General features: G+C 39.2%; 3 protein-coding genes across 5 annotated transcripts; 1 reads left to right on the forward strand and 2 right to left on the reverse strand.

Annotated features, from left to right (window-relative positions):
* Positions 1–25: 25 nt before the first annotated feature.
* armh1 (armadillo like helical domain containing 1) lies at positions 26–4,491 on the reverse strand. Its single transcript, XM_023408094.2, has 12 exons — positions 4,288–4,491; positions 3,959–4,199; positions 3,298–3,366; positions 3,020–3,186; positions 2,710–2,906; positions 2,319–2,403; positions 2,109–2,225; positions 1,742–1,814; positions 1,435–1,564; positions 460–537; positions 274–355; positions 26–160 (listed from the first exon to the last, which is right to left on the reverse strand). The coding sequence occupies exons 2-12, from the start codon at positions 4,162–4,164 to the stop codon at positions 90–92; spliced, it is 1,275 nt and encodes a 424-aa protein (XP_023263862.1). The 5' UTR covers positions 4,165–4,199; positions 4,288–4,491; the 3' UTR covers positions 26–89.
* mpnd (MPN domain containing) lies at positions 4,484–11,717 on the forward strand. 2 transcript variants are annotated; one of them, XM_023408090.2, is made up of 13 exons: positions 4,484–5,703; positions 6,248–6,450; positions 6,621–6,842; positions 7,926–8,025; positions 8,196–8,274; positions 8,363–8,459; positions 8,546–8,618; positions 8,721–8,797; positions 9,288–9,456; positions 10,038–10,114; positions 10,268–10,357; positions 10,485–10,577; positions 10,687–11,717. In XM_023408090.2, exons 1-13 carry the CDS (start codon positions 5,700–5,702, stop codon positions 10,771–10,773), a joined length of 1,371 nt encoding a protein of 456 aa, XP_023263858.1. In that variant the 5' UTR covers positions 4,484–5,699; the 3' UTR covers positions 10,774–11,717. The 2 variants fall into 2 exon arrangements, with proteins under 2 accessions (XP_023263858.1, XP_023263859.1); XM_023408091.2 differs by having other exon boundaries at positions 10,038–10,108.
* On the reverse strand, positions 11,712–27,500 carry sh3gl1b (SH3-domain GRB2-like 1b). 2 transcript variants are annotated; one of them, XM_023408096.2, is made up of 10 exons: positions 27,118–27,500; positions 21,361–21,429; positions 20,596–20,668; positions 20,374–20,517; positions 19,878–20,011; positions 19,529–19,687; positions 17,702–17,805; positions 17,407–17,540; positions 16,596–16,643; positions 11,712–14,619 (listed from the first exon to the last, which is right to left on the reverse strand). In XM_023408096.2, exons 1-10 carry the CDS (start codon positions 27,160–27,162, stop codon positions 14,426–14,428), a joined length of 1,104 nt encoding a protein of 367 aa, XP_023263864.1. In that variant the 5' UTR covers positions 27,163–27,500; the 3' UTR covers positions 11,712–14,425. The 2 variants fall into 2 exon arrangements, with proteins under 2 accessions (XP_023263864.1, XP_023263865.1); XM_023408097.2 differs by lacking the exon at positions 16,596–16,643 and having other exon boundaries at positions 27,118–27,497.
* Positions 27,501–27,768: the final 268 nt, after the last annotated feature.

The following is a 27,768-nucleotide window of genomic DNA, read 5'->3' on the forward strand; positions in this document are numbered from 1 at the left end:
CAATGAAAAATGTAGGCAGCAAAGGTTAACGTTTAAACTGTTTTACTGACATGCAAGTACAAAACATTTACAGAAGGTCTTGAAGATTTTCATTTGTCCTCATAATTAAAATGATTTAGGTGTTCCTCTTGTCCGCCTTCAGAGTTCCCTCCATTCAAAACTGGAAAACAAATATTGACAAGAAAAAAATGATTTCCACATGGTTCAGCCAACCGAGGGGAAAGTAGACAGAACTTTTGACCAGCGTTAAGATGAACTCTTTGCCATCATTACCTTCAGTTATGTCCACTTTGTTAGTAAGCAGGATTTCTGCTTGTGTTTCATCCAGATTCATGTAAAAACTCCCAGGTTGGTGCTGTAGAAACAGAGTGACTGGATTTGTTAGTACTTCACTCCAGCAGCGTTCACACTGATCTTTTAACCAATGCTATCATAATGTTTAGTTGTTTATAGGCTTACCATGAAGGCTGTTAACAGTGCACTGCCCATGACTCTCTGCACATGTTCCTCTATGACTGGGAATGAGCGGATAAAGTGCTAGACAGAGATTACATCCAGTGTTACTATGTGCTTGTGTATGAATATATATGAATGTTTGTGTAGGTTTGCATTTGAATGATACAGCACTACATTAGAAACAGTGATGAGGGATGTAGTAGTGAGGGGAATGATGGAACCAGGAGTGAGGACACCCAACATACAAAGGGCCCTAAAAAAAACCCGGGAAATGTCCTGAAAACCTGATGTTTGTTTTTATCTGCATTATTATTATTGTTTTTTTCAAATATAATTCAGAAAAGTAATAAAGTTATTAGTTTCGGTTTCGGTTTAATATTGGTAAGTATGATCAGCTGCATATCTGTCATCACAATCTTCTAATGTTACTGAGCATTTCAGACAAGCTGAGCCCATAAGTTAAAATCCGTTTTAGAGCGAAGCAGGGTCAGATGCTGTGCTATCAATTTTAATACTGGTGATACATTTTGTGTATGTATTTAAATTGTGCCTGTGTGTATGCTACTGCCATGTTGCAAAAGACTGGGCTAGCACTTGTTGGAAGGAAGTTCACCTTAATTCAACTTCACCCACTGTGCTACTTATGTGTGATACACCCTGACAGTGACCAACCTAAAATGTGTTTATATACAGAATCCAACTTGAATAGCTCTCCTCTGCAGTTTTCTGACTCGTGCTGACAGCACAGGCACGAGCATGAGTCATTGGTTTAGGCCAAATTTTATGGTGTGTACATTCTGGGGGGCATTTTGTTTTATTTTATGTAAGAGGAAAACAATTGGCTTTACTGGAACATAAATTATAAAGCTGTTTAATTGTATAATAAATCTCAATGTTTGCTGCTCTACAAACAGAAAATCACAACACAGGCTATGTAGAAATAATCATAGTGCACAGTAGGTGAAAACATGTATGTACCTCCAAGGCCAGGCTGGCTTGTATTTGTGTATCAGTGTGTTCTCTGTTGCCCATAGCATAGAGGAGATACTGGATCACTCCAAGAGAGAGAAACTCACAAGAAAGTTCTTGATCTTCCTCAGCCAGCAACCTTGAACACATTCAACACCATAAAAATATATCATTACTGTATGACGATAACTAAAACTATTACACTGACTAAAGTCATTAAAATAATAGAATATATAATTCATTCTCATAAGATTTTTTTACGTGTCACCTTTCAAAATGGACATCACGTTTACTGACAATTTAAATATGAACCTACCGTATAGCTTTAGCTGCAGCAGCTTGTTGCACAAACACAGGGAGAGATCCAGTCATCTTAATCATCTCAGCCTCTGATGGGATTGTATGTGTCAACAAAACATGTGATGATACCTTGTTAATGTCACAAATTAAGTCACCCGCAAAAGCACATTAATAAATGAATTTCGTGGTGTCTGCTTCAGAAGTTGAGTAAACATTAGGCAAGACACCATTAACATAACGTGGGTGGTCTCAATTTCCTACTGGTAATTGATTTCCTGTTGTTGATCAGTCTAAAGGGTTCTCTGTATCAGTCCTCAAAAAGAATTTAACCTGCTACAATAAAGAAAAAAAACAAAAACAAAACATCCAGGTCAAAGTGTCACCTTCTGTGATCTGGTGTGGCTTTACTTCTTCTTTATTAGGCCTAAGCAGAGCCACCAGGCCACTGAGCAGCATTGGTCTCACATCATAAAACTTCAGGTCTAAGATTAGATTAATAGCTGCCAGAAGAGAGAAGAGTGATAGACGAGGTTAAACAGTGAGGCCAAAGCAAAAGTTTACCATTATTTACAGTAAGTGTTTTCTCTGCTTACCTTCTCCCTGGACCTCCATGTGCAGGGATCTGAGCATATTCAGCAGAGGTTCTACAATGCTATGGTGGGCCGTCTTCTTTTTAGACTGAGAGAGAGAATAACTAATTGTATTTATTCTTACAGTCTTTTTTTTCTTACAGAAATTCTCAAAACTACTTGTTCAACCTCCATATCATCAGGTCACTTGTGCACATCATAAAAGCAATTTCTCATTCTTTTGAACAAATTGCTTAAGCACATTCATGCAAATGATTATGTTCTATTCTCTTCTCTTTCCTACATTATCAATTGCTTCTATAATGTTGATCAAATTGTATTATACTGGTTCTCTGTTGAGTACTTTTTGAATTTGTATATTTGCTTTGTATGCACTCTTCATCTCTAGCTTTACCTGAACAGTGCGTAAGGTGTGAAGGACCAGCTGCTGGGCTTTAGGAGAGTTACAAGCCATAAGGGCGATGAGGATTCTGTAGATTTGATTTTGGTATTTAGGATTCCCTTGGGACAAGGACTCCAGCAGGGCCCAAGCTGTCTTTTGGGTTTCCTCTGTGTTTGACTCAACCAGGCGCTCTGCTATAACTTTGACACCTGAAAAAAAAAATAGAAAGCTCAGAGCAGATATGGTGGCTCCTAAAGTGCCATACAAATCATATTGATCCAAATGGTGAATCGATGATACCGGTATGAATAATGAAATTTACCATGGCTTTCACAGATAATCTCTTTGTACTTGTGACCAGCATAGGAGATTGTGAGCAGAAGATGGAGGGCCTCTGCCTTGTCCTCCTCTTTGCTCTGAGTGTGGCTCAAGATGTCCAGGAGGGTGAGAACACCTCCATCCTCCAGAAACTCCATCAGGTACTGATCACTGAGGAATGTCAGAAAGACGGCTCACTCACAGAAATGCCTAATAGCTCACAGATAACAGATAACTAGTTATGGTTGTATAGTTTATGATGCAGTATTTTATCTCACTCACTGGCCTGATGCAGACAGGAAAATCCTGATTGCCTTTAACTGGAGTCCCAAGAATGTCCCAAACATGTATCTGAATATTAAGTTAAGTTAAGACTCTACAAAACAGCAAATAAGAGCAAGCCTAAAGAGTACTTATCCATCGTTTGTATTTTTGCCAATTTTAGAAATTTTATTTAGCTTTGCATTCATCCAGCTCCCATTCCTCATAAGTCCTTGTCCTCTATGGATCATTTTCCCCATTATCCTGTTCATTTTGTCAAATGTCATAGACTTAATTGCACAAAGACACTGTACATATAATATTCAATATAACATATAATACAACATACAGAAATACGTGACAAAAAAACGTTAATTTTGATATCAAAATGTATAGATAATATGAATTGAAGATACTAAGAATAAAGAATCATTGTTATTAATACATACTATAAAATACCACATTGAAATATACCAAATAACCAAATAATTAGCTTGCCTGATATTCGCATGGTTTGGACCACCGACTGAACACCTGTGGTCCTAAGATTCACGTGTTATACTGTTAAAAAGTCTGAGAGCTTTCTGTTACTACACTGAATGCGTCCACAACAGGCCACTGTGTGTTAGAGCTGGCAGTGACTGTAACCGGCCACACGGAGCCACAGATGAAGAAAGGATACGTGAGTCTCGTCCAGGTGGTGAGTCGAGCCAGAAAGAGACTGGACACCTGAGCAAACTCACACTCAAGCTCATAAAAGCTCTTCCCTGCGTTTTGACTCAGAAAGGTGTTCAACATGCGGCTGCGGACTGTCCTGTCACCACGGTCCCATTCACGGAGAAAGCTGAGTACTTTGCCGAGATTCGCTTGTTCCTGCGGTGTTGACATTGTTGTTGTCCTACTCCTGCTTTAATTCTGGCAAACTGAAGTCAATGTTGAGGTTATTTTCAGTCTAAGAACCAGAGCCAGACAGTACTGTATCTGCTTTATAAATTAAAAAGCCATAATTACCTGAATTGCCTTCTCAAATATTTATATTCATTTGTCGCTTGCTATATTTACTCCTCATCTTCCTCCTTCACTCGGTTTACAGGGTTGCTAAGCAACGTTGTACTATCTCCCGCACTGTTTGGCAGCTATGATGCACCGTCCATATCGGTCTGTATAATTAAGAGTAGTAGGAAGTGGAAGAAAAAGCAAATTTATAACAACACCATCACCCTGAAGTTTGAACTGTAACCAGTTTAGCTTCTCCTTCCTCCCACCCCACCCAACTGCTGCTAATGCACACCAAGCTTGACTGACATAAATAGAAGATTCAACTGTTGTGCAATTCCCTTCTACACTGCACCGTTTTAAACTATTGCTGTCTACCAGTCCTCGTCCATATTTAGGCTACGCTGTATACAATGGTCACTACCTCAACATTTCAACATTGTATCTGACTATTTATCTTTTATCTTGCTATGTATCTTGACTTGTTTAATTATCTTATTTGGTATTCAGGTATATATTTTTATATTTTACTTTTATTGCTGTTGTTTTCTGAGAGGCACCAAAAATAAAGTGTTCAGAATTCTTTACTCTCAATTACTGCTTGACTGTAGATTTACCTGACCCACTCACAGAGATGTTTGGGGTCAAATAATTGTTCCAGTTATTATCGAAGAATGGACCTGTATTACCACCAGGTGGGGGCAACTGGACCCAGTCAAGAAGGACTGCTCGAGGTTTGCTGCCCCCCGCAGGCCACTCTCCGATACATGTGCTTCTCTCCGGAGATAAAGAACACCTCGGTGTAGGGAAGAAAATCACAGTGTAACATAGTCTGGAATGGGACGAGGTTGTATTTTAACACCACGCAAACCACTGGCCTCAGTTACTTTGTAGTGTTTCTCTCGTGCACAGACCCTGTAATATTCAGGATGTACTTTTACTCTGCCTTAATGCCAAATAGCGGTTGGTTCACGGGGCGACACTTCATTTTTCCGGATATTTGTCGCTATTGTTTACATTTTTAATACCATTTGAGGAATTCTTCTACTACCCCACACAATTCTTTCATCTTGACAATGGCTGTGTAGTATTTTAAGGCTAATGGGTGTCCGGATAAGAGCAGATAGACCGGCATGGCACGACAGACAAAACCCGTTCATAAGAACACAGGGAGAGAGTGACAAGGACGGGGAGAGGGAGAAAGAAAGGGGAGGGGAACTGACATTAAAGCAACACAACAAGGAAACTACACTGCAGAGCCACAGACGCCTTCATTTTATGTTTTTGAATAATAGCCGGAGCTAGTGTGGCGAAGTGTATCTGTGAAATCTGCCCGTTGCTCAGCCCCGCACAGCCTCAAGTGCCCTGAAAAGGAGCAGCTTTTGACCGAGTTGGATTTAAAGGCGCTCTCCGACGCTTTCAGAGATATGGGTGAGAATAATGAAAGAGGGGTTTAATTGTAATTTTGGGGGAAATTAACAGAGGAGGAGCAGGCCTCTTCTTGTGGAGAGAGCCATGTCCTAATGGGAGGTGGAAACAAAGGCCAACCGCATAGCTTAGCCGTAATTAATGAAATGCCAATTTAGATTATCTTTGGCTATTTTGGACCCTTGAGATTCCTTTCACCACGATAGGATTGCTATCAGTTTAGCACGCAGCAGTTATGAATGATGCTGGCTGCCATTACAGTGGGGCTTTCATCATAAAGTCATTATAATTAAAATAATGAACATTTACACTGGCTTTATTCCTGATTTAACTTTAATATACAGATGTTAAATTGGTATTCAGGTGCTTTGGCTAGTACTGAAACCTCTGAGTAACATGACCTCTCACAAGAGAGAGCATTAAGTTCATGCATCATAAGAGATCCAATATGATGGCTTTGTTTTCAACATTAACATTAGACCCACATATCACTCTAGCAGACCTGATGGATGATCCTTGATGTATGGATGCTTGTGTGTGTTCTCAGGCTCAGAGCCACCCAGCTCTCCACAGGTGGTGGAGGATGGAGGAGAGGAGGATGAGGAGGAGCTGAGCGGAGGAGAGGAGGCAGATCTGCGGTCCAGCTCTGGCCGGGGCTCCTTGCTGACCCGGAGAGGCATCACTCTGAGAGTTCTGCTGAAGGACGGTCTGGTGGAGCCAGGGGACGGGGTGTTAGCCATCCACTACCTGGTAATAGCACACATCACAGCAGTAGATAGTATGAGTGTTGTTGTTTATTATATATGTAAGTTTTGTGTTGTATCATGTAGGCTATGAAATAGAGTAGACAATTGTTTTAAAGGAGTAAACCCACATGTACATGTTTTTGTTTTTGCTTAAAACTGTCGCTCTTTCCTCAGGGTAAGAACTTTGTTGGAGACCTGTTGAATGATGGGAAAATCCGATGGGTGGAAACGGGCCAGATCTTCAACTCCCCCAGTGCCTGGGCGACACACTGCAAACGTCTGGTCAACCCGGCCAAGAAGTCTGGCTGTGGCTGGGCATCTGTACGCTACCGAGGACAGAAACTGGTCCAGTACAAAACCACTTGGCTGCACAAGTACCAACCCAGCGCAGACATGGTGAGAGCACAATGACATAGCTTTTTTTTTTGTTTTTTTTATCTTCTTCTTTTCTAAAGAAACAAATATCTGAGGCAATATACTGAAATGAATAGTAACTGAGAGGTCAAACATCATGACCCAAGTTTAGACCAACTGGTGCCTCAATGAAACCATTTTCTCATACAAACTTGTGCTAAGAAAACATAGTTCAGTCAGGTTTGAGGGGAAGGACAATGAGGCTGAATGAAGATAAAGCCTATTAACTTTTGTAGCACAGCAACCAACCAGATAGATAATCATGGATCAATACAGAGACTGGATTTCTATTTATTGCCATGCCTGACTTTTGTCATACAAAGAGAAGAAGGGAAGAGTTGAGGAAAAGCAAAATAACTTGCTGACTCTGAAAGAGGGATGATGAAATCGGTGAAAGGGGAAATAATAGTACTTTGTTTATTTGGAAGTAAAGTCTACTTTTAGATTTATTTGCTCACAAGGGAAGAAAAATATATATAATCTAACGACACACAGTCAATTAAAATAAAGCCAATGGCAGACTTTCTGAACTTTTTTGACCCTTTAAAATGAAGTGATGTCTACTGTATTTGCGTCCCCTTGTCCTGGTCTTTCGTGATTCTTTTATCATAATCTTTTATTTTATATCTTAATTTGAAGGATTGTTAGAGGCCTGAAGAGGTGAAAACATCCAGCATTTGACGAAATCGAAAAAAAAATCGAAAACTTGAACTTGAAAAAAACACAGATTTCTTTTGTCTTTATGCCTTTGATCATCAGTGCTGAAAGTCTCCATCATATCAAGTTATTTCTGTTTATGCTGGTCCGGACTGAAGAAAAATGTTACTTGATTTTACAAAATACTTGAGACAAACTGATTTACATTGGAAACAAAATATTCTGGAGACCAGCCGATATTAAAGTCACAATTTACAAGCAAAAATACTTGTTTAGAAGGAGAGTTTGTGACACCTTCATGTTATCTTGGGGACCTCTTTCAGGGAGGCCATGATTCGTTCTATTGTTTGTCCATAAGACTGTAATTTATCTTGTGTCACATATTGTGTTTATTTCTTGTGATGTCAGAGCCTGGTGAGTGAGGAGGACGATGACGAGGATGAAGAGGAGGGTAAGACCGCTGTGCAAGCAGATGAGAAGAACAAGAACAACAAACCTGGATTACATGGTATGATCCTTCTCTTCTCTTCTCTTCTCTTCTCTTCTCCTCTCCTCTCTTCTCTTCTCTTCTCTTCTCTTCTCTTCTCTTCTCTTCTCTTCTCTTCTCCTCTCCTCTCCTCTCCTCTCCTCTCCTCTCCTCTCTTCAAGCTTAAAAGAAAATCTTCTTAACTGTTACAGATGTAATGGTTTCACGAAGAACTGACAGAGAAAGAATTCCTGTCAGATATTGCACCTTGGGCACCAGGGATGCTGCCAGGTACTTTCTATTATTCAGGCAGATCGATGTAATTTTATGTGATCGTTGGGTTGTGGAGGACACATTAGACATTAATTTGTATCCTCAGAGATCCACACACTCTCGTGGAGCTGTCAGCCTTCTCAGCCATCAACAGATTCCAGCCTTTCAACGTAGCCGTGTCCAGTAATGTACTGCTGCTAATGGTAAGCAACAGTCTCAGCTAAAGCAGAGTAATTAAACACTGACAGACATTTAAAAGTCCAAGATGCCTGCTTTTTGTCCTTTATAGGACTTTCACTGTCACCTGACCACCAGTGAGGTGGTGGGATACCTCGGAGGACGGTGGGATACTAATACACAATGTGAGTGTAACTTTGGAACTGGAAGAAAAGTGTACATTAGTAAATCAGAACGAGGCTGCCTTCATCACCTGCATGTTTCTCTCTGTGGTTGCTGTATTTCAGTGCTGACCGTCTTAAGGGCTTTCCCCTGTCGGACCAGGCTGGCAGACCGAGAGTCAGCTTCCGCTGTCGAGGAGGAGGTACAGTAAAACATGGACAAGTCTGCACTAACATCATTTATGCCTTCAGAATACACGAAGGTTTAAAAATTCACAAGCTCTTCCTGTGTCCCAGGACACTTCAGAAGCGCGCACTTGACAATGTGCATCTCTTTTCCAAAAGCCAGAAACCAAAGAACCGACTTCTGAATTTCCATCACAGGGAAATAAAAACTGCGATTGCCGTGCTGAGAGTGCTAATCTTGAAGACTTGTGTGGTTTTAATACTAGTTTATTTCTAGCAACATCACAAATGTAAAGTTTTTTAGTTTTTTAGGTCGAAAAGAACTGTTCTGACATACGGAAATAAATTTTAAATGTAATGTTTCCTTCCTCTTTGGATCTGTGCACTGATATTATGTAAATTTTAGGCACAGAATACAGAATAGGAAATACAAAAATGCAACTTGAAGAAAAATGTAAAAGCCAGTTTTTTTCAAATAAGTCTCTTGTCATGTTTGCTCTCCTCAAGATTTGTCAGAACCTGTTCATGCGCGGCCTGTCGTTGGTGGGCTGGTACCACAGTCACCCACGAGGTCCGGCTCTTCCGTCGCTGCAGGACATCGACTCCCAGATGGACCACCAGCTGAGGCTGCAGGGTTCAAACAACGGCTTCCAGCCCTGTCTGGGCATCATCTGCGGTCAGTGCCTGCCTTTATATGTAGTGTTGATCTGTACCGGGAACCCCACTTTGCATGCTTCTTCCACAGGGAGCTAATAAGAAGCAGACAAACACACTTTATTGTTACCCACAAGTTGCACTGCCCAAAAAATGTACTCCAATAAGAATGAAATAAGGTAATGGGTAGAGTGTTTACAGGTGGCAGCTTATGTAATAGGTAACATAAAATAGGCTGCAAATATTGCACCTGAATGAGACTTGAATTACTTTCATGAACATACCCTCAGCAATTGTCATGGACCGCTACATAAACTGTGCAGCTAGTACAAAGGACCTCCAGTTTATCTTACAGGCCATTAGCCATTAGCCTACAGGGCTACAGTACTTGTAGGCTAATGGCCATTCATGCTGCAGTGATGTCAGTAAAACATAACTGAAATGATTGCAGTCAAATTGTCACTATTGTCTTAAAGGGATATTTGCTGCAGTCTCTAAGTCAGCAACAGCTTGTATTTCCAATTGCCATGGCATGTGAAGGCATCATCACTATAATGAATATGCTGTCTGGTCAAAACTTTGGCTTTCTAATCATCTTAACAGGACCATATTATCACGGCAATCAAGGTGTGGCTTCTACAATAACTCCATTCTGGGTGGTACCTCCACCTGAGGTAAAGGCAAGGACATAACTAATACATTTTCTAAATTTCAGTTAAACCACTTGTTTCATTGCTTTGTAACTTAGTTGTCATAGTCTTTCCTGACACAGTTCATTTAGACATTTGTGCTCATTTTTCTGTTAAACCTATGCATCCTCTGCTTTCCTGCAGCAACGGCCTAATGACTACGGTATCCCAGTGGCTGTAGAGGTCACTTACGTACAGGACAACTTCCTCACCAGTGATGTCCTTAATGAGATGGTACTGATACAGCAGCGTCAGATCTATGAAAATACAACAGAGAAATCAAAATTATGTGTCACTGTTTTTTATGAATGCTGTAAATTTAGTACAAAAATATTTGGCTCTGTTTTTGTTTCCTCCAAAGATGCTGCTGGTCGACTACTACAGGGCAGCTCCCGACCTCGTCCAGTTCAGCCAGTACTGGTGCCCCGACACAACCATGATGGACAAGATCAAGGTAGGATGATCTGAAATTAACAAACCAATTTCAGAAATTAGAGAGATTACGTGTCTGTGATCTTCAGACCCTGCAGCTTACCTAACTAGTTCGTCTTCTTCCTCCTCAGGGCTCTCTGAGTTGCCATGCTCCCAAAGATCAGGCCTACTCTCAGATCTTGGAGCATGTCTACAGTCAGCTGAGCAACATGCAGTGAGTCGATGTGCTCTGCACGTGTGCATGTGGCCGCTGTCCATCTCAAGTCGTTCCATTTCGAATACGTTTTGTGCAGAGCTGACGGGCTCTGGTGTGACGTGCATACAATGTACAAAAACCTGCTTGAAAAACATGTAGATGCCTTGAATTCTCTCACTCTTAATTTAATACAGCATTATCATGAGTTCAGACACACTTCAGTGACTTTGAAGGTGAAGGTGCTAAATCTGTGATGCTAGTCACAACAGGAGCTTGTATTTACCATTGATAAAAAACAAAGAAATATACAGTGTGAAACTAATTAGTGTTAAAAACCAATGTTTTACTAAAATTAAATATTGTTTTAAGGACACTAAATGGAACTGTTTCATAGACCAGATAAGCACTGGCCTCTTACCTTTTACACGTGGACCTATGTGCCTATCTGTGCCAGTATCCTGCCGTATGAGCAGATATTGCCAGATATGTACAATGTAAACTTGTTGTAATTGCCTTCATAGACTAAACCAGGAACTGTGATTGGAAAACAAAATGTAAGAAAAAAGTAGTGCTAAATATCTTTAGCATACAATGTGAGCAAAGTAGGAAAAGCATCTTGGTTTGACCTAAACAATACTCTGCAATAGGTTTTGTGAATGTTTGTGTTCCTTAAGTCAAATCGAAAGGTTGCAGTGTGGTGCAAGTAAATCCATTTTGCCAAATGTTTTTTTTAATGAACCTGTGTGTCTGTGAGTTGTGTTGTGACTGTGCCCCTCTACTGTCTCCCCATCAGGTTACATGAGACAAGAGTCCTGTTGTTAGGACACATATTTGCTTCCTCTTTACCTGTACTGTATTTACAACTAACTGTGGATTGTGTGATTTACATGTATGAAGATGTATGCCTTAAGCCTGCTGATTGATGATCCACAAAGCATTAAAATACACACACTGGAACTATTTAAACATGACTGTCTTTTCCTTTATTTATTGCATTTGTGTGAGGAATATTGCACTATTGTGTTCTCCAGCTCAACTGCATGAAATGCCTTTTCATTTTCCAGCCATAATTTGACCTCACTATTGATCAAATACAAGGATAAGACATTTTTCTTTTTATTTATTGTAAGAATGGGGGAGGTGGGAGACGAGAAAGAAGCACATACAAATACTTTGATAATAAAAGACAAAATATTGTGGTTAAATTCTGTACTCATACCGATAGTAAAAAGGCCACTTAAATCTAAGACATACATTTACAAGGTTTGATACAGGACTACATGCAAAGATTAATTTAAAGGTCTTGTATATAAAAAATAATACTATAGAGAGCCAGAATGATTTAACGCTGTTCAAAAGAGCATTTAAGACTGATTAAACAAATGCATAGCCCTTTAAAAAAAGGAATCAATGGGACATTTTTTAAAACATGGATTAAAATCTACATAAAAACAGTTTCCTTCGGTGGTTTGCTGATAAACCTCACATTATCTAAACACAACATGTTTAGGAAACTGCTGTAGTGTCATAAATGTGCAGATATGTGCACCCATGCATTTCATCTTTACACAGGAAAAATGCCAATGGCAAGAAAAAAAAACAAAAGTAGAAAAAAGAAATTCTTGACCATTGTTCTTAAGTAGCTAGGTTAGGTTTTGGTTGCTGTATTAGTTGCGGTTCTTTCCCTCCTTTCTTTTCCAAAGGCACTAAAAACAAAGCTAGCAAGGACTTGTTTTTTTTTTTTTGACAATGGCGTGATCGAGACAGCACCTCCAACAGTCCTTTAACTTTACCCTGAACTTGATACAAGCAATCAAATGTAGAAAGATCAGAGATGTAAACATGTAAAGACAAGGACCAAACTCAGGATTGGGGACGTGTTTGGCAGCATGGAGTGAAGGACAAACACACATAACAGAGATGATCAGAAAGATACTGCAAACAGTGAAAGAGCACGTATTTGTCATTCACAATTAAAACTTTTTTCACCCCTAAGACAATTGGACTGACGATACTTCTTTAATGTTTGATAACAAGGGTTTCCCAAATTAGTCCAAACTTTTCCCTTGATGGTTTCCCTTTCACTCCAGGTCTTTCCCTCATACTGTCCAGTGTATTGTGGATTAAACTCCATCTGCATGTGTGAACTGTGGCTCGATCCAAAACAAGAAACCAGCCTTGTCTCAATAGATAGAAGTCTACATCAACCCATATTATACTAACAAATAAATCGAATCAGAGCCATTGTGAATGATCAGAATCACAGGGTCAGACCAAGCTTCAAAGCAGAGATGACTTTCACATTCTCAAAGACATGAGGGCAGACAGAAAAAGTAGGACAGTTAGTGATGTATAAGAAAGACTGAGTCGCTGCCAGCAGCGTCGTCTATTCAGGCGGAGTTAACAGGCGCCTATTAGAAAATAAAGTAAAGGACTTAACAATGTAAGACAAACAGGCCTAAAACTAAATGAATATATGGCTGTATAAGAATATTTAGCAGTTTACTAAGCAATGGGTTGCTATTGCATTTTATAAAGACTTTTTGGCTCCGTCTCTTCTATTAAACAGACCAACAAACAACCATTAAATGACTAATCATTCTGCATTTCTACACATGCCTGCCTTAAGTGACAAAAAGGTGCAATGTCTGCATTTAACTTTGGGTCTTTGTATAATGGTGGAGTAAGTCTGTCACACACACATCAATCTCATTTGAGGACCAAGGTGCAATTACATTTTCTCACTTATTCAGTAAGCAGTTTTACTCTTAATAACTACTGTCTTAAGTTGAGACTAATGTAAATCAAATACTGAAACAATAATAAAAGAACCCACTGTTGTCTTCTGAAGCTATCGTCATCACAGCTTAGAAAAAGAACATTAACAAATAGGCCAAAACCTGAAAACAATCTAAATCACACATGTGAGATAAATTTTGGCTCATGTTTCTCATAAAAAATGTGAAGAAGATTTTTTTTTTAGATCCACTAAAACATTTCTGTTCAGTTGTAGTTCAATTTTAGTTTGGGTAAAAGTAAATCTCACTCACACCAGCAGGGGGCATCAAGAGATGAGACCCAGTTCTTTAAAAGGGGCACAGACAAACTTTTCAGTTTAAAAATAAGTCTAAAATTCAGTCAAGTTACATGACATTACTGCGAAGTTTGAGTTGGCCTCTCCAGTCTGAAAACTGACTGTTCAGCTGGTGACCAACCTGAGTTTTAAACAGACTGCAGTCACACAGAGAGCATTATATAAATGCATCATCTCAGGCATCATAATAATCACCAAATTGAATACAATTCTCTTTACTAAATCAGTAATTTGTGGTTAAAGAAAAATATTGCTTATAAATGTTTCATCAGTTAGTCCTCAAGAAATGTTTCTGACTGTCAGATAACGGGTAACGACATTTTGTGTCCATCTTAGTCTAGGTCCTTTCACCTTTGGGTGGAACAGGTTGATATATTATGGTCTGGACTTTGAAATGTAACCATCTTCCCCAGAACTCTAGATGACAAAAAGTGCTCATCTGTAAGGATGACATTGGAGCTGAAGGTGAAAATGAATCTTCTGCAGACCATCCCTTGGCTTCACTTTCCTCCCTCTATACTAACTCTACTTGCTCTCTCATCTCCATCAGTCTCCTCTCAGCTCTCTTGCTCTCTTTGTATTAGTGTGGCAGCGGAACGAGGACCTCGACGTAGTTGAGAGGGAAGAATCCCGACTGGCCATTCAGCATGCCCTCATACCAGTTCTCGTCGATCTGATTGGTCAGGGTGATGATATCGCCCTCGTGGAAGCCCAGCTCTCCCTCGTTCTCTGGCTCAAAGTCATACAGTGCCTTACAGCTCGGCTGCTCCGGGGCTGAGAAAACACAGGTAAGGAGAGAGAGAAGATGAAGACGGTGGAAAGAAAAGGAGGACAACTTAAATTCAGGATGCTCTCACACAGTGAAGGGCCACAGCAGTGTCAGTTTCAGAAAAAGGTTAAGCACGTACTGTAGTTAACACTTTTTAATATATGTTAGTAGGAACACATTAGTATGTGGTAAAGCTGCAACACAGCGGCACTGCAAATGAGCTCACATGTTTAAACTTTAACCAAAAACCACAGTATCCTACAACAGGTTTCTTTATGACTGTACTCCTCCCTCCCTAGTCGTGGTTTTCTCCGTCTATCTGTTTCTCTGTGACCTCACATAGATCAGCAGAGGAGAGTAGAGCTCCGTGCACAGACAAACTAGCCTGTTTTTCTCACCAAACAATTTTCTCATTGTATCAAGTTTACCCCACAGACTGCTGGGTAGGCTAGAGATGGGGAAAGCTTTGGCCTCTCATTCTGTGTTTTACTCCCAACCATATCAATTTGTAAGACCAGAAAAAATAATGTAAACACTTAATGGAGTAAGTCTTTAGCAACTTTATCACAATTACAAACATTTCTCCAGAGGTAGGTTATATTACGAGAGACTCTTCAGATGCAATAAGAATCAGTTTATTCCATGTGCATGTTTAGTCAAAAGATCATCATCAGCACAGAAGTTGTGCGGCGTGTTGACGATGATCAGCACCACTTATGCTTCTGAATGAAAACATTCACATTTGAGGAGCCTCTTCCGCTGTTATATTAACTGAGTTCAAGATGCATTCATTTGTTCATATTTTTATGTCAATATGCTTTACGCAAATATAAAGTCAATATCATAAAGTAAACAAGACTTTAATTACACTCATTTTGAAAAGAGCAGTTTCCCAAGATAATGGGTTTAAAATAATTTGTTTGTACATGGTCACACTAATGATGTTCTGCATATTATACAATATGGTGGGAGGACATAGAAACAGAAATACTGTGAGTAGTGTATAAATAAAATTAATTAAACTCACCAACCTCAACTCTGTTATTCAAAAAAGTTTAAGTACTGAAACAAAGCTCACAGCACTCTTTATAACACTAATATATATTTTGACTGACATACTAATGCATATGAAATCTGTATCTAATAATAATTCTAGCACCAGCTGCATGTTAGTTAGTTTATAGTCCTAAAATTGCACAGTGCCTAAAGCAATGGTCTAAAATCTGTGAGGTGCAGTGTTATGTGTACGCACTGCTCCTAAATAAGTAACACTGGTCACATAGAGAGGTCAAATGTCCTCAGGGGACAAATTTACTGAGCAATTATATCAATTCTGAAAATGATAGTAATTGTAGTTGCAGTAATATACTATTGTTTAATATTAACAAAGTGTACTATACTCAAGTTAATACATAAAATCATGTTAGAGGACGTCAAACATTACACCTCATGATCACATAATCTCGGGTTTAACAAACTGCCACACACAGAACTGTATGTAAAGTTTTACAATATGAACATTATGTGTTTTCATCATTTAAGGGCTGGTACTTGTGTAGCTGTTTAGAATGTGAATTAACACAAGCGGTGCTAATATCTGTTTGTTTGATCTGTTCAAAGATTAGTTGAGAGATTGTCAATTGTTTGTTTAATTAAGAGAATCCTGATTGGTATTTTATGATGTCTTAAATAAATACGTGTTTAAATCAAATGTGGACTGAAACAGTGGTTGCAGAGCTGTTAAAACTTTGGCCAGTCAGGTTTCTAAAGGACAGGATGTTAATTTCACACAAAACCACATATAATGCTGTGAAACTACGCATGCACCATAAACCCCTAATTGTGTTCTGAACTAGCGAGAAGCAACTTACACCATACGTCACACATTTCACATAAAAGGCTGTACAAACACAGAGGACCATTTCAAGACCACAGCTGAAATTATGAAACTGAAAAATGGCCCACACAATTTTTGACTCACACAATGTGGGTTTCCGAAAGGACAATCTGGCCAAGTGAAAAGACGGCTCTGATGATGTCACGGGAAAGAGGAACAAGGTCAGTTGGAGAAAGGCCATTCAGCTGACAGAACAGGACAGGACAGGACATACACACACACACACACATATATATACTCACACACACACACACACACACACACACACACACTCATTCTTCCCCTTAACACAGACACAAACATTCATTTTCTCATCGTCAACGACTGAGGGTATTTGTGAGTCAAACATTCAGCGCATGCCACCACTTACAAAGCCTCACAAACACACTGGAGAAAAGAAAAACAAATGCACGCTGAATGTTCTTCACATATTTCTGCTCAGTGGTACTGGTTCTGGTATTTAAGTAATCATGTTGGCGGATTTTTTTTACGTTCAGTTTCGGTCATATTTCTAAGAATGCAGGCACGCTACTTCGGCTTGGTGCATCCTCTGTGTGTATAAACAGCTGGATGTTTGGTTGTTGTTGATTTCTGGTATGGCAGCTCTCTTCCACAGCTCTTCTGTGTGGCTTTGAGAGTGATGTAAGTGTAAGGATGAACACAAAATAATGACAGAGTATGTTGTTGTTCTTTGTTTGGTCAAGACCCCATCTGTTCTCTGGTGCCAACTGTGCAGTCAGCCACTTCATCATTTTGACATTAATAGCTTACAATTTACAATTCAGCTTCAAATTTATTTAACTGTGTGTGTTCATGGTAAGTGTTCATAGTAAAATTACAAAGTATTTGTAACTTTTTAAATATTTGTTCTTAGAGCCCATCAGCTTTTTCTTACCTGAGTTACATGAAGGTGGAGGAGCCATTGAGGTTGAGTAGCCGCCGTTTGAATGGTTGTTGTCGCCAAAGTCAAAGATAGGTTTGGGTTTGGGTGTGTATTCACGTCTTGGTCGAGACTGAGCCTCATTCATCCTGCTCAAAAAGATAAATGAATGAATCTTACATTCTCAAATCTTCACAATAAATAAAAAATGATGTGTGAACCAGACTCGAAAAGCCCCAGGCAGAAAGCTGCACAACCACATGTACCATGCAGTATGTTGGTATTTGTGCATTACGTTTTATTACCGCACCTGTCTCTGAGTTTGTCAGAAAGCTCATCCAGCACCTGCACAGCCTGTCTGTGGTACTGCAGCTGGGACTCCACCAGAGATGAGAGCTGGCTCACCTGCTCGATCTACAACACACACACACACACACACACACACACACACACACACACACACACACACACAAACACAAACACAAAATCAGATTTGCAAGACAATCAATGTTACTGTATTACCTAGCCCAAAGGATAGACAGTTCAATATTCTGAATATAAATAATACAGTTCATAATAGCCCCAGTGACAACAATGTGTAGGTATATACTGCACCTTGGAGATACCTAATCATGAAGCTCATGTGTAATATATAATGTATACATTTGTTTGACAAAATAATCATAACTCATGGTCTGCTTTGCTTTTTATGGAGCAATGAAAGGGTGATAAATAGATCTTAAGTTTAGATTATTTGATCAAACTACTGTGTCCAAAGTCAAAAATGATCTTTCATTCTCAAATTTACACATATGTAGTATTTAAACAGTCACAGGAAACAATATGAAAGAGGAAATATGGAGAGACAGACTTCCTCCAACTGCACTGGTCATATTCATACTGTGAACTTGTCCTCAACATTGAAACTAACCCCTTAACTGCTGTGGTGTATTAAAACAAAACACACAGAGAAGTAGCTAGTATTAGTATTATTAGCTAGTCTAATACAACAATCCTGCTATGATAAACCGTTTTACCAATGTACTTATTCAACGTTATGATCATTTTGGAGGATGCAGTTTGTGGTGCTGTTGAAATGTATTGTGTTATACTGAGAGGTGTTATTATTATTTTCACCAGCCCTTTTAAATCAAAGAGGGTAGACTAAATAACACAAACATCTCTCTGTATAATGCAACACAGTTCAACAGCACCACAAACTTCAGCCTCCAAAATGATCATTAAGTTGACTCAACTTCTCTAAAAAAGATTTCAACACAAACTGAACCTTACAACCTCTAAGACAGAGGGTTTAATGTAGGACTGTTGTATTAGCCATCTTAGCCAGGTGTACCAGCAGTAATTAACTGGCAAATGAGTGTATGTTCTGAGCCATTTCCTATTTCTACACCTCCTCACCTATAACCTGTTCACCTGCAGGTATGTACACAGCAAACAAATGCTCTGACTGCTAAACCAAAATAGATTAAATGTTATAACTGTCCAACTACTGCTATTCAAAGGAATGTTTATCTGCAGTGCCACTGTTATTTGTGCTGAACGGGTGTGTTACATCAATCTCTACAGGTGTAACTATTGACGTGTGTTTGTCCTCTGGGTGTGCAGTGGACAGCAGCCTCCCAGAGCCAAAGTTTGAAGCTCTGGCAAGCTCAACAGTGAAGCATGTGATGAAATGTTTGACATGATATAGTGTCGTGGAAATATCTATGACAAGAAGCCCAGGCTGTGAAAATAACTGTAGTTATGGTTTGAAATGTTCCACGTCTACATATGGGGGATGAGATCTTTTTTTTCATTTGATTTCATCTTTACATTAATTAAGAATTAAGAACTTCAGAAACAAAAATTTTACTGTATATTTGAGGCACATAAATATTCTTTTTCTACTATGTTGAAACTGGGTATATGTCACAAATACCAGAATGTTATGTTAAGCATGACTATCTATTAGAATCTATCTTTATAGCTGATGAAATACATAACAACGATGACAGAGGAACACCTAACCTTTGGATGTAGATAAAACTTTTTATTTTAAAAGGTATTGGTCTTCAAGTTATGCTTCAGAGGACAAACACTCACACTACACACTGAACAGAAAGAAATAAGTCCTCACGTCAGTCTCCAGCAAGTTGTACATGCTGGTCTCGGCCACTTCCTTTGACTCATGAAACTTCTCCAGGGCCTGTCGAACCTCCTCATCTGGGATCTTGCCCTGACGCTTTTTCTTGTAGTCATAGTCCAGGCGACGGCCTTCAAGCTTCTTAAGGTGGTGCTGAAATGGTCAGAGCCATAGTTAGTTTAGTAGTGATCAATATCTTGCATGAACTACAGTTTGACAATTTGAAGGGATGATGGAAGGTTTGACTGACATATTTTAATATTGCACATGAGAGGGATTAATCATCAAACAGACATCCAGTTTATTTCCCTGTCATTAAATACTTTGTTAGTGTATCCGATACCTGTATCTCTCTGAGGTCCTTATCACAGAGCCCTTGCAACGGATCAATGAAGTTCTGTTTGACGTCGATGTCTAGAGAGTCTTTGACTTCTGCCATTCTCTTCATAGCTTCTCCTACGTCTACTAATGCTCCACCTGAACCGCACAGACAGGGATTAAAGGCTCAGTTATATTAACAGATTTACAGTTTCAGCCACAACATTAAACCCAGCCACCTGTTTTAATGTTGTGGCTGATCAGCGTACAGCATTTATAGTTATTATAACACCATCAGACCATAAGTACAGAAACAGATAGTATCTGCTAAAACCCCACACACAAACAGATAGACAGAAATACAATACTTAAAACAGCACTGCAAAAAGTCCTGCTGGAATACGGCAGTGAGTGAGCACATGAGCACAACCATGCACACATCAAAACCAATAATTACACACACACAAGGTCTGTCTGCCAGGAATGTATTATCTAAACCAGAACACACACACATATCTTACCAAAGTTAGTGTCCTCTCCCAGTTCCCGTCCATACTTGCCCATACACTCCCCTAGCAGGCCCTCGGCCTGAGGATAGCCTGGGTTCTTCACCTGACCACGAATCTTAGACATGGTGTTCAACATGGACAGTTTGGCCCGAGATGCTGGGGACAGGAGGTGAAATGTTAATGAAAGAGTTTAAACAGTTTAAACACATGCATGTAAGCAGATTATGTTCTCACCTGGGTTGGGCTGAAGGTACTCTGATGTTTTGGAGATTACATCCACTACTGCTTTACTGGTCACATCTACTTTCTACAAAATACAGCAAGTACACATACATCACAAGTGTGTAACAGAGCTACTGTAGCCACAGAACTAAAATGAAAGTAACAGGCAAAGGAGGTATTCTATTTAAGCTTCTATCAAGCATTATTTGCATGTGATTATTCATAGGTTCTTGTACATGGTTAAAAGTATTATAAAAAAATAAGTTTGGATACACACAGTATATTATAGTCACATGCACCTGAGATTGGGCTCTGAACCACGGCACAATGTTAAATCTTCAAATGGGTTGTTTTGTCAGTCCAAAACCCCAAAATATTCAATTTACTACCATATTAGACGACTAAGAGAACCAGAAAACATTCACATTTGAGGAGCTGGAACCAGTGAATTTTGGCCTTTTTGCTTTAAAAATGACTTAAACAGTTTGGCAAGCATCAAAGTATTCTTGATCGATTTTCTGTCGTTCAACTAAAACACTAAGCAACTGATCATTTTGGCTACACTTTAAACTTTTCAGGGAATTTAATGGCAATAAGTTTTGAATGTCAACAACACAGTTTTGAAAAATTCTTCATTAACCGTTTAAATGAGGTGTGTACAGCAAGAACTGATGTCTAACAAAAAATAACGGCAGCATGTTTGTGTACTGTGTGAAAAAAACAGTCAGGCCCACAGCTCTGATTAAAGCAGTTTCCACAGAAAGATGCCTCTCTTACCCGTTCCAAGTCCCTGAAGTCATCATCGAGTTTAGTTCCTTCTGCACCTCCGACTTTCTCACTTACCATCTAGAGGGAGAGAGAGACAGGGAGACAGAAAGAGGGGTGAGAGAGAGAGAGAGAGAGAGGAGTGCAAATTAATGAATGCTGCTCATAAGGTTTTGATTTGAGTGGGAAACAAGCCAAAGCTCATTCACACATTCACATGCTTCCCTGTGTAGAAAATGCAAACATGTCTTCTTTTAGGAAAATGTGTGTGTGGAGTGCGGCATATTGTAAGCCATATGTTGTGCAAATCCTACTGTTCCTTTACCCTGACTACTCAGCTGACCTTAAAGGAGGAATTTAGAATAACAGATAACAGATAAGCAAAACACCAGAAATCTAATGAAGAACAACAACATGAACAGTGTTACACAATTCCTCCTGTTTACGCTTTGAAGGATGAAAAAAAATGTAGGATGAGCTAACTCCATTATTTCTATTTCAATACAGACAATATGCTACAACTTAAGCAGACTAAATGTTGATTGAAAGCACATGTATTTCCAAGTGAGATCTCACAGCATGTTTTTAGGCCACAGACAAAAGCCTAAAAAATTGAAAACAGTCCATTTTCTGTACATGTACAGCACAAGTAGTGTTGTACATAATTTTGGCTAATTCCTTGATTTATGAGAAAGGGTTGTGCTTTTTTAGAGACAAAGTCAGTCACAGTGAACTGTAAAGTAAATGAAACAGTTACTCTGGCTTTGTAATGAGACTGTACTGCCGTGACAAGATAAGATAATTAAAATCTTGCCTGCTGTGTCCATGAGCTACATGGTTTCACATATGAGTTTCTGTGGAAGTGGAATGGGCAGAAAAACAATTCCTATCATCTCCACTAAGATAATAAAAATGGCATGCAACAACAGACCTTGGTTGCAGAGTATCTTGTAGACCTAGTCTACAAAGACAAGAGCAAACCACAAAGACTAATGACTATTGTGCTTTTCTGAGATTTCTGTCACGATTCCAGTCATAGTTATTCACGATACGTAGAAATAAGACTTGCATCACACCAGGACATACTGTTATGAATCCGCCTTGCTCTTCTAAGTTTTAAAGGAAGCAGAAAATAGCCTGATGTTAATCTTTAACTATTTCACCCTACAGTATTAACAGAGGGAGCTATTCCAGCTGTCTAGACAGTTAATGAAACACCACAAGAGAGCTCCTGAAAAAGGAATAAAGAACTTAAATCAATAAGCCTTGCATTTGTATGATTGATTGTATGATTATGATGAACACTACAGTAAATGAGGTGAGATTATTAGTATCATAAAATAACACTGAGCATGTCAACAGTGAGGGATTCTTTTGGCAGGTTGACCTAATTAGTTTTCAGACAAATGTAATTTGGCTCAATACTGACATCTTCGCACATTGCAAACATGATCTTTTCAGGTGGTTTCTGGCTCTAGAATGGTTTATCACATATATCTAGTCCTTTGATGAAGATTCCTTCAATTATCTGTGAAAGAGCAACGGCAGTTTGAGTCATTTCCTCTATGACTCAAACTACTGTTGGTGACCATGCTGTGATTATAGGAATTACCAAGAGTTTCTGGTACTGACGGAAAAGCTTATTCAAAGAGTTTTATGATGGGTGACATGAAGTTTCATACCAGAGCACGGATTAAATATTCAAGTTTGTTTATCTATTACTCAGAGATTCCAACAGATAACTGTAAGAAACAGAAAATGAAATGCATCAAGGTTACACTTGCTCAGTAGCAGCTGACAGACTTTTGCTGAACCCTCTGGTATAAGTATCTTCAAGTTATACTGCTGAATCTCTGCTGTATATGGAAAGCACATGACAGGGGGCCTTGGGGTATTCACGTCCTAAGTAAAGATTCAGCCTCAACTCTGAGCCTACTCAGCATTTGACTCCCTTCCTCCAGGAAAGATAAGATTGCAGTTTGCAGTCCTAAATTGTTTTGCAAACTAACTTGCCTTACAAGACTTTAATTTATAATGGGGTGTTTCTTTTCTTGTTACCAGTCACTAAACTTACTAAAGCCATTTAATGATTTCAGTCTTTTCTGATAAGGGAATTATCAGAATAGTAGCTAGTAAATACTGTTGCCCTTTTCCTTTGGTAATGAAAACATTAAGTTCTCAGACCTGTGTAATATTTTATTTACATGCACACAGCTTCAAGGGAGATGAGCCCAAAAACATCCACAAATCGTTATCATTGGGAAGTGTTGGTATAAACAACACATAGAGCTACACCGAGGGATCAGTCTTTAACAGGTATCCTTTCCATCATAATGACTGGGTTAGTTAAATGGTAGTGCACTATCACAAAGCATGGTTCAGGCTCTTGTTTGGCTTCAGATGACTTTAAGATTGCAAGGCCCAGAAGAGGATTGTCTGATACAGAGGCCTACAAGACAAGAGGTACCAAGTGCGTAGCAAGAGGGAAAGTTGCAACCTGATGTAGAGTCATATTGTTTTTTTTTGTAACGCTGCATATGAAAATCAGCTGGTTAACAACAACAGGTGGGTAAAACCACTCTTCGGTCGATTATTCTTCCCTCACATCAAACTTATGTATTAGCTGCAGCATATGTGATGGCTGCTTTTGTGGCGTCATATGTAAAAAGAAATTTTAAGTGCAAAATTAAAGGAATAAAAAGAGAACTTGTTTTTAGATACAGAACTCTGTCTAGAATAAATGTGGTAGGAGAAGTCAAAATTACATCCTAGTTTGACACCTGAAATCATATCAAAGTTCTTTTAGTTCAAAGCTGGTTATAAGAAAAAAAAATAGCTCTGTCACCGCAGTATGTGAGCAAACCTCACTTCAAAAAGGAAATTATGTTACTGTGGGAAGGTGTGATAGCTATTTACCAGCCTTTCTGGTGACACATAAGAAGCTGGCAGGTATTCCCATTACATCGATGGAGCTTAGCAAATGTTCAGTCAAGAAGACCATTTGATTTTTTTATTTATTACTTCCTTCATTTTTAATTCACTAAAGTGATGTTTCTTGGGTCCTACACAGTTCAATATTTTCCCATCACCCTGCATTTAAAATTCAAACTCACTAACTCACTCTTGATTATTTACAGTAAATCAGTAAGCCTTCAATGATCATTTAACTCTATAAACACACACAAGAGCCGAGCACTCATCAGCACTAGAGGTGAGGATAGGGTTAAAATAAAATTCTCTATAATGTCATATGTATATATACACACACATATATATATATATATATATATATATATACAAATATCATGACATGATTCGCTTTCTTAAAGTCAGTTTAGAAATTTTGCAAACTGGATGTAATAATACATATAATAGTATAATAGAACTCTTGTTTTTGGTTAAATCAGAAATTAAACACCTGTTAAATCAAAGTATTCTTTCACATTAATGTAATATTATATGAAAATATGATGTTGCTATAAAGCAGTCCTCCCTCAGCTGCAGAGGTCTATTACACTTAGAGTTACTAAAAGAAATGGATGTCATTGTGTAAACAGTGTGGATGAACCTTTGACAGTAACCAAGCTCATATCATCTCACAGTAGATAACATCATACTGCTCCTCCTTGATCTTTAATTGACCCAATTAGTTGCACCAGTATCATGATGTCTGCAGCTTAAAACCCTCACGCCACCAGCCTTTCACCTGCACCTGCTTTAAGACTTGATCTTGATTAAGAGTAATAGTAACCAAAATGGGGATTATACTGAAGACCGATTATCAATCCTATAAATCAGCTTAATCCTCGATGATGTCTGCACCAGACTCTAATCTACTTTTTATCAACATATCTGTAAATCAATCTCTCCCGACTTAACTCTGTTTTAACATCCAATATGATGAACATTTTGGGCCAGAAAGAGTAAAGTGTGATGCTTGCAAAATGTGCATATTTTAAAGAGGCTTGTGCAATGGTTGTTAACCTGTGCTTTAGTCCAACAAATTCATTAAAAAACTTATAAAATAGGTACTTCTGTAAGTTATATGTTCCTGTGAATATATAGATTTGATTCTTCTTCAAGTTAAAATGTTAAAAAATGTAATGTATAAAAAAATAACCACTGGATATCACAATTTTACTATGGCAATTCTTGACTGCAGTTGTCTGGCAGGAGTCCAATCAATTTCTGGTGACCAAACAGTATAACTGGGTATCTCTGATGCAGGTGTTTGCTGTTTTTATAGTAAGTGTTAAACTCAAGGTAAGGACAGCAACAGTGAGGATTAGCTAGTAACCCTAAGAGATATAGTTTCAAATGTGTCTGATATTTTGTTCACATCAGCTGGAGCTTAACATCAGCAGCATTGTCGATTACAATCTTTTTGAGTACCTACTCTCACAACTAGAACTATATGAGTGTGATTTTGTTAGTGCTTTTCAGTGCCCTTGGAGTGTGACATTTCTGGATTTACGATTCAGTGTTACTCTCAGAAAAACACATAACGGGTAACAGTAAAAGAGAAAGCAAGGATGTGTGTGCTACAAGGCACAGATATAATTTCCACAGCCAACTTCCTGCACGGCTCCAGCGTAGAAAATCTGAGCTATGTCAAGTGTTATTGACTCTCATGGAGTTTTGGCAAGAAAAGCAGCTGCATTGCAGTCAAATAAAGGGAAAGCACACTCTCCTCTTCGTTCTCTTCATCATCCTTCAGGGTCACTTTCTCCTGCATTAATCCACTTAATCTCCCTCAGTCACCTTTACTACTCATTTTCACTACAGTCAGTATCAACAGGCCAAACACGACAGCTTGCAAATCATGTCCTTTATCCTCACAACCAAACCAACGGGGATCTGAGTCTGTTCCTGACAGGAAGCTGGGGCAGAAACCAAATGTCTTTCCTGCTTAGATCAGCAGGGGTAGGAAGAAAAGAGACTCAAAAATCTTTTTAAACGTCCCCGCCCATGACTGAGAGAGCTGGCCAAAATGAAAAACATTCACACCAACGTTCAGACATCACACTATGTGACTTTTATACATCCGTGACCAGCACTGACATTTCTAATGCAATGGTACTTTAGCTTTTCCCCTCAGCTGCCCCTTAGTATTGATCTGTCTCACTAAACAAAAGACTAACACTATACACAGCTGGAAAATAGGTGACTTCAAGGAAGCATTAAAGAAACTAACTTTTCAGGTTTCGCTGCTGCACCCATGGAAAAGCAGGGTCTGGGAGTTACTCCATACGTTTAGGTACTGGCTCAGTTTAGTCATATTGTACTACTTAGTTTTTTACTGACTCACCCGGAGTGTCCCTGAGGCAAACAGAGCTAATGTTTACCACAGGATGTGCACTTACAGAATCTGAATTGGTGTAACGCGGAGTAAGGTAACTTGAAAGCACAACAATGTGAAATACCTGTAAATGGTTATAGCATGATAACTTTACTTGGCATTAGCTTAAGTTGGTTAACATTAGTTCAACTAACATTAATGCAAAACACGTCCAAAGATCCCTGTTAACTTTTACGCTAGCTGTAAAAGAACACGGAGTGCCAACTAAAAATAACATTGACATTTTACACACTGACACAAAGGTTTTGTAACTCTAGCCTCTTGCCGTTAACACACAATAACACTAAGTATTAACACAGCTTTTATCAACATTAGCCAGCCATAAACCGCTAGCTACTGGCGCTAAACGAGGCTAACTGCTAACGATACATGACAGTTGCTAGCTAAAAGAAAAAAAAAGTTCTCCAAACCTGGCTGGCTTTATAAAACTGTTTCTTCAAGCCCGCTACAGACATCTTGAACCCCGACTGTCTTCAAGTTCCGACGCTGAAGTTGTAAGTAGGTCACAAAATAAGTAAAGTTAGCGGTATAGTTTGTGAGAAAAGGGGCCAGTGCAGCAATGTTTAGGAGGAATCATAGGACTGCACAGCCGTCACTCCAAGTCGGGACACGCCAACTGACCACGTCCACGTCGAGGGTGATTCTCCCCCACTGTCACCGCAGATACCGGGGGTGAGATGTGCAAAACCCTCCACAATCAACAGTGTTATCCCCTGACCTAAAAATCCAAGCACGAACTGTCTAAGGTAGATTGGTACGATATACAGAGGCCCGATTCTGCTCAAGCCACTTTGAAGAAATCAGTTTCCCAAGTTTACATAGCAGATTGTGAATGATGTTTAGATTGGTGCACACTGCCCCCTGCTGGATGTAACAGGCACACACCCCTCACCCGTCTGTCTGCTGGAGCTTCCAGATGCTCACAATTTCATGCAATATACTTACACCCTCGTAATTCCCGAGACATAAAGAATGAGTAGGCCAAACTTGTATGGAAGTGATGGCTTGAAATGTGGCTGGATGCAAAAATGAGCTGCTGGCTCCCTGTCTTAATCCCCCTT

Source organism: Seriola lalandi, unplaced genomic scaffold (assembly GCF_002814215.2).
Source record: "Seriola lalandi dorsalis isolate HSWRI2012SDOR001 ecotype SW California unplaced genomic scaffold, Sedor1 jcf7180002054353, whole genome shotgun sequence".
NCBI classification, from domain to species: Eukaryota; Metazoa; Chordata; class Actinopteri; order Carangiformes; family Carangidae; genus Seriola; species Seriola lalandi.

Coding starts and splice junctions, on each gene's coding strand:
- mpnd (XM_023408090.2), top strand. Junction 8,026..8,195: donor CAACAAACCTGGATTACATG/GTATGATCCTTC, acceptor TAACTGTTACAG/ATGTAATGGTTTCACGAAGA. Junction 8,798..9,287: donor CTTCCGCTGTCGAGGAGGAG/GTACAGTAAAAC, acceptor GCTCTCCTCAAG/ATTTGTCAGAACCTGTTCAT.
- sh3gl1b (XM_023408096.2), bottom strand. CDS start 27,162: ATGTCTGTAGCGGGCTTGAAGAAACAGTTTTATAAAGCCAGCCAG. Junction 19,688..19,877: donor AGGACCTCAGAGAGATACAG/GTATCGGATACA, acceptor TGACCATTTCAG/CACCACCTTAAGAAGCTTGA. Junction 14,620..16,595: donor CTTTCGGAAACCCACATTGT/GTGAGTCAAAAA, acceptor GTGTTTTCTCAG/CCCCGGAGCAGCCGAGCTGT.
- armh1 (XM_023408094.2), bottom strand. CDS start 4,164: ATGTCAACACCGCAGGAACAAGCGAATCTCGGCAAAGTACTCAGCTTT. Junction 2,226..2,318: donor CATGGAGGTCCAGGGAGAAG/GTAAGCAGAGAA, acceptor CTCTTCTGGCAG/CTATTAATCTAATCTTAGAC. Junction 1,565..1,741: donor GCTGCAGCTAAAGCTATACG/GTAGGTTCATAT, acceptor AATGTGTTCAAG/GTTGCTGGCTGAGGAAGATC.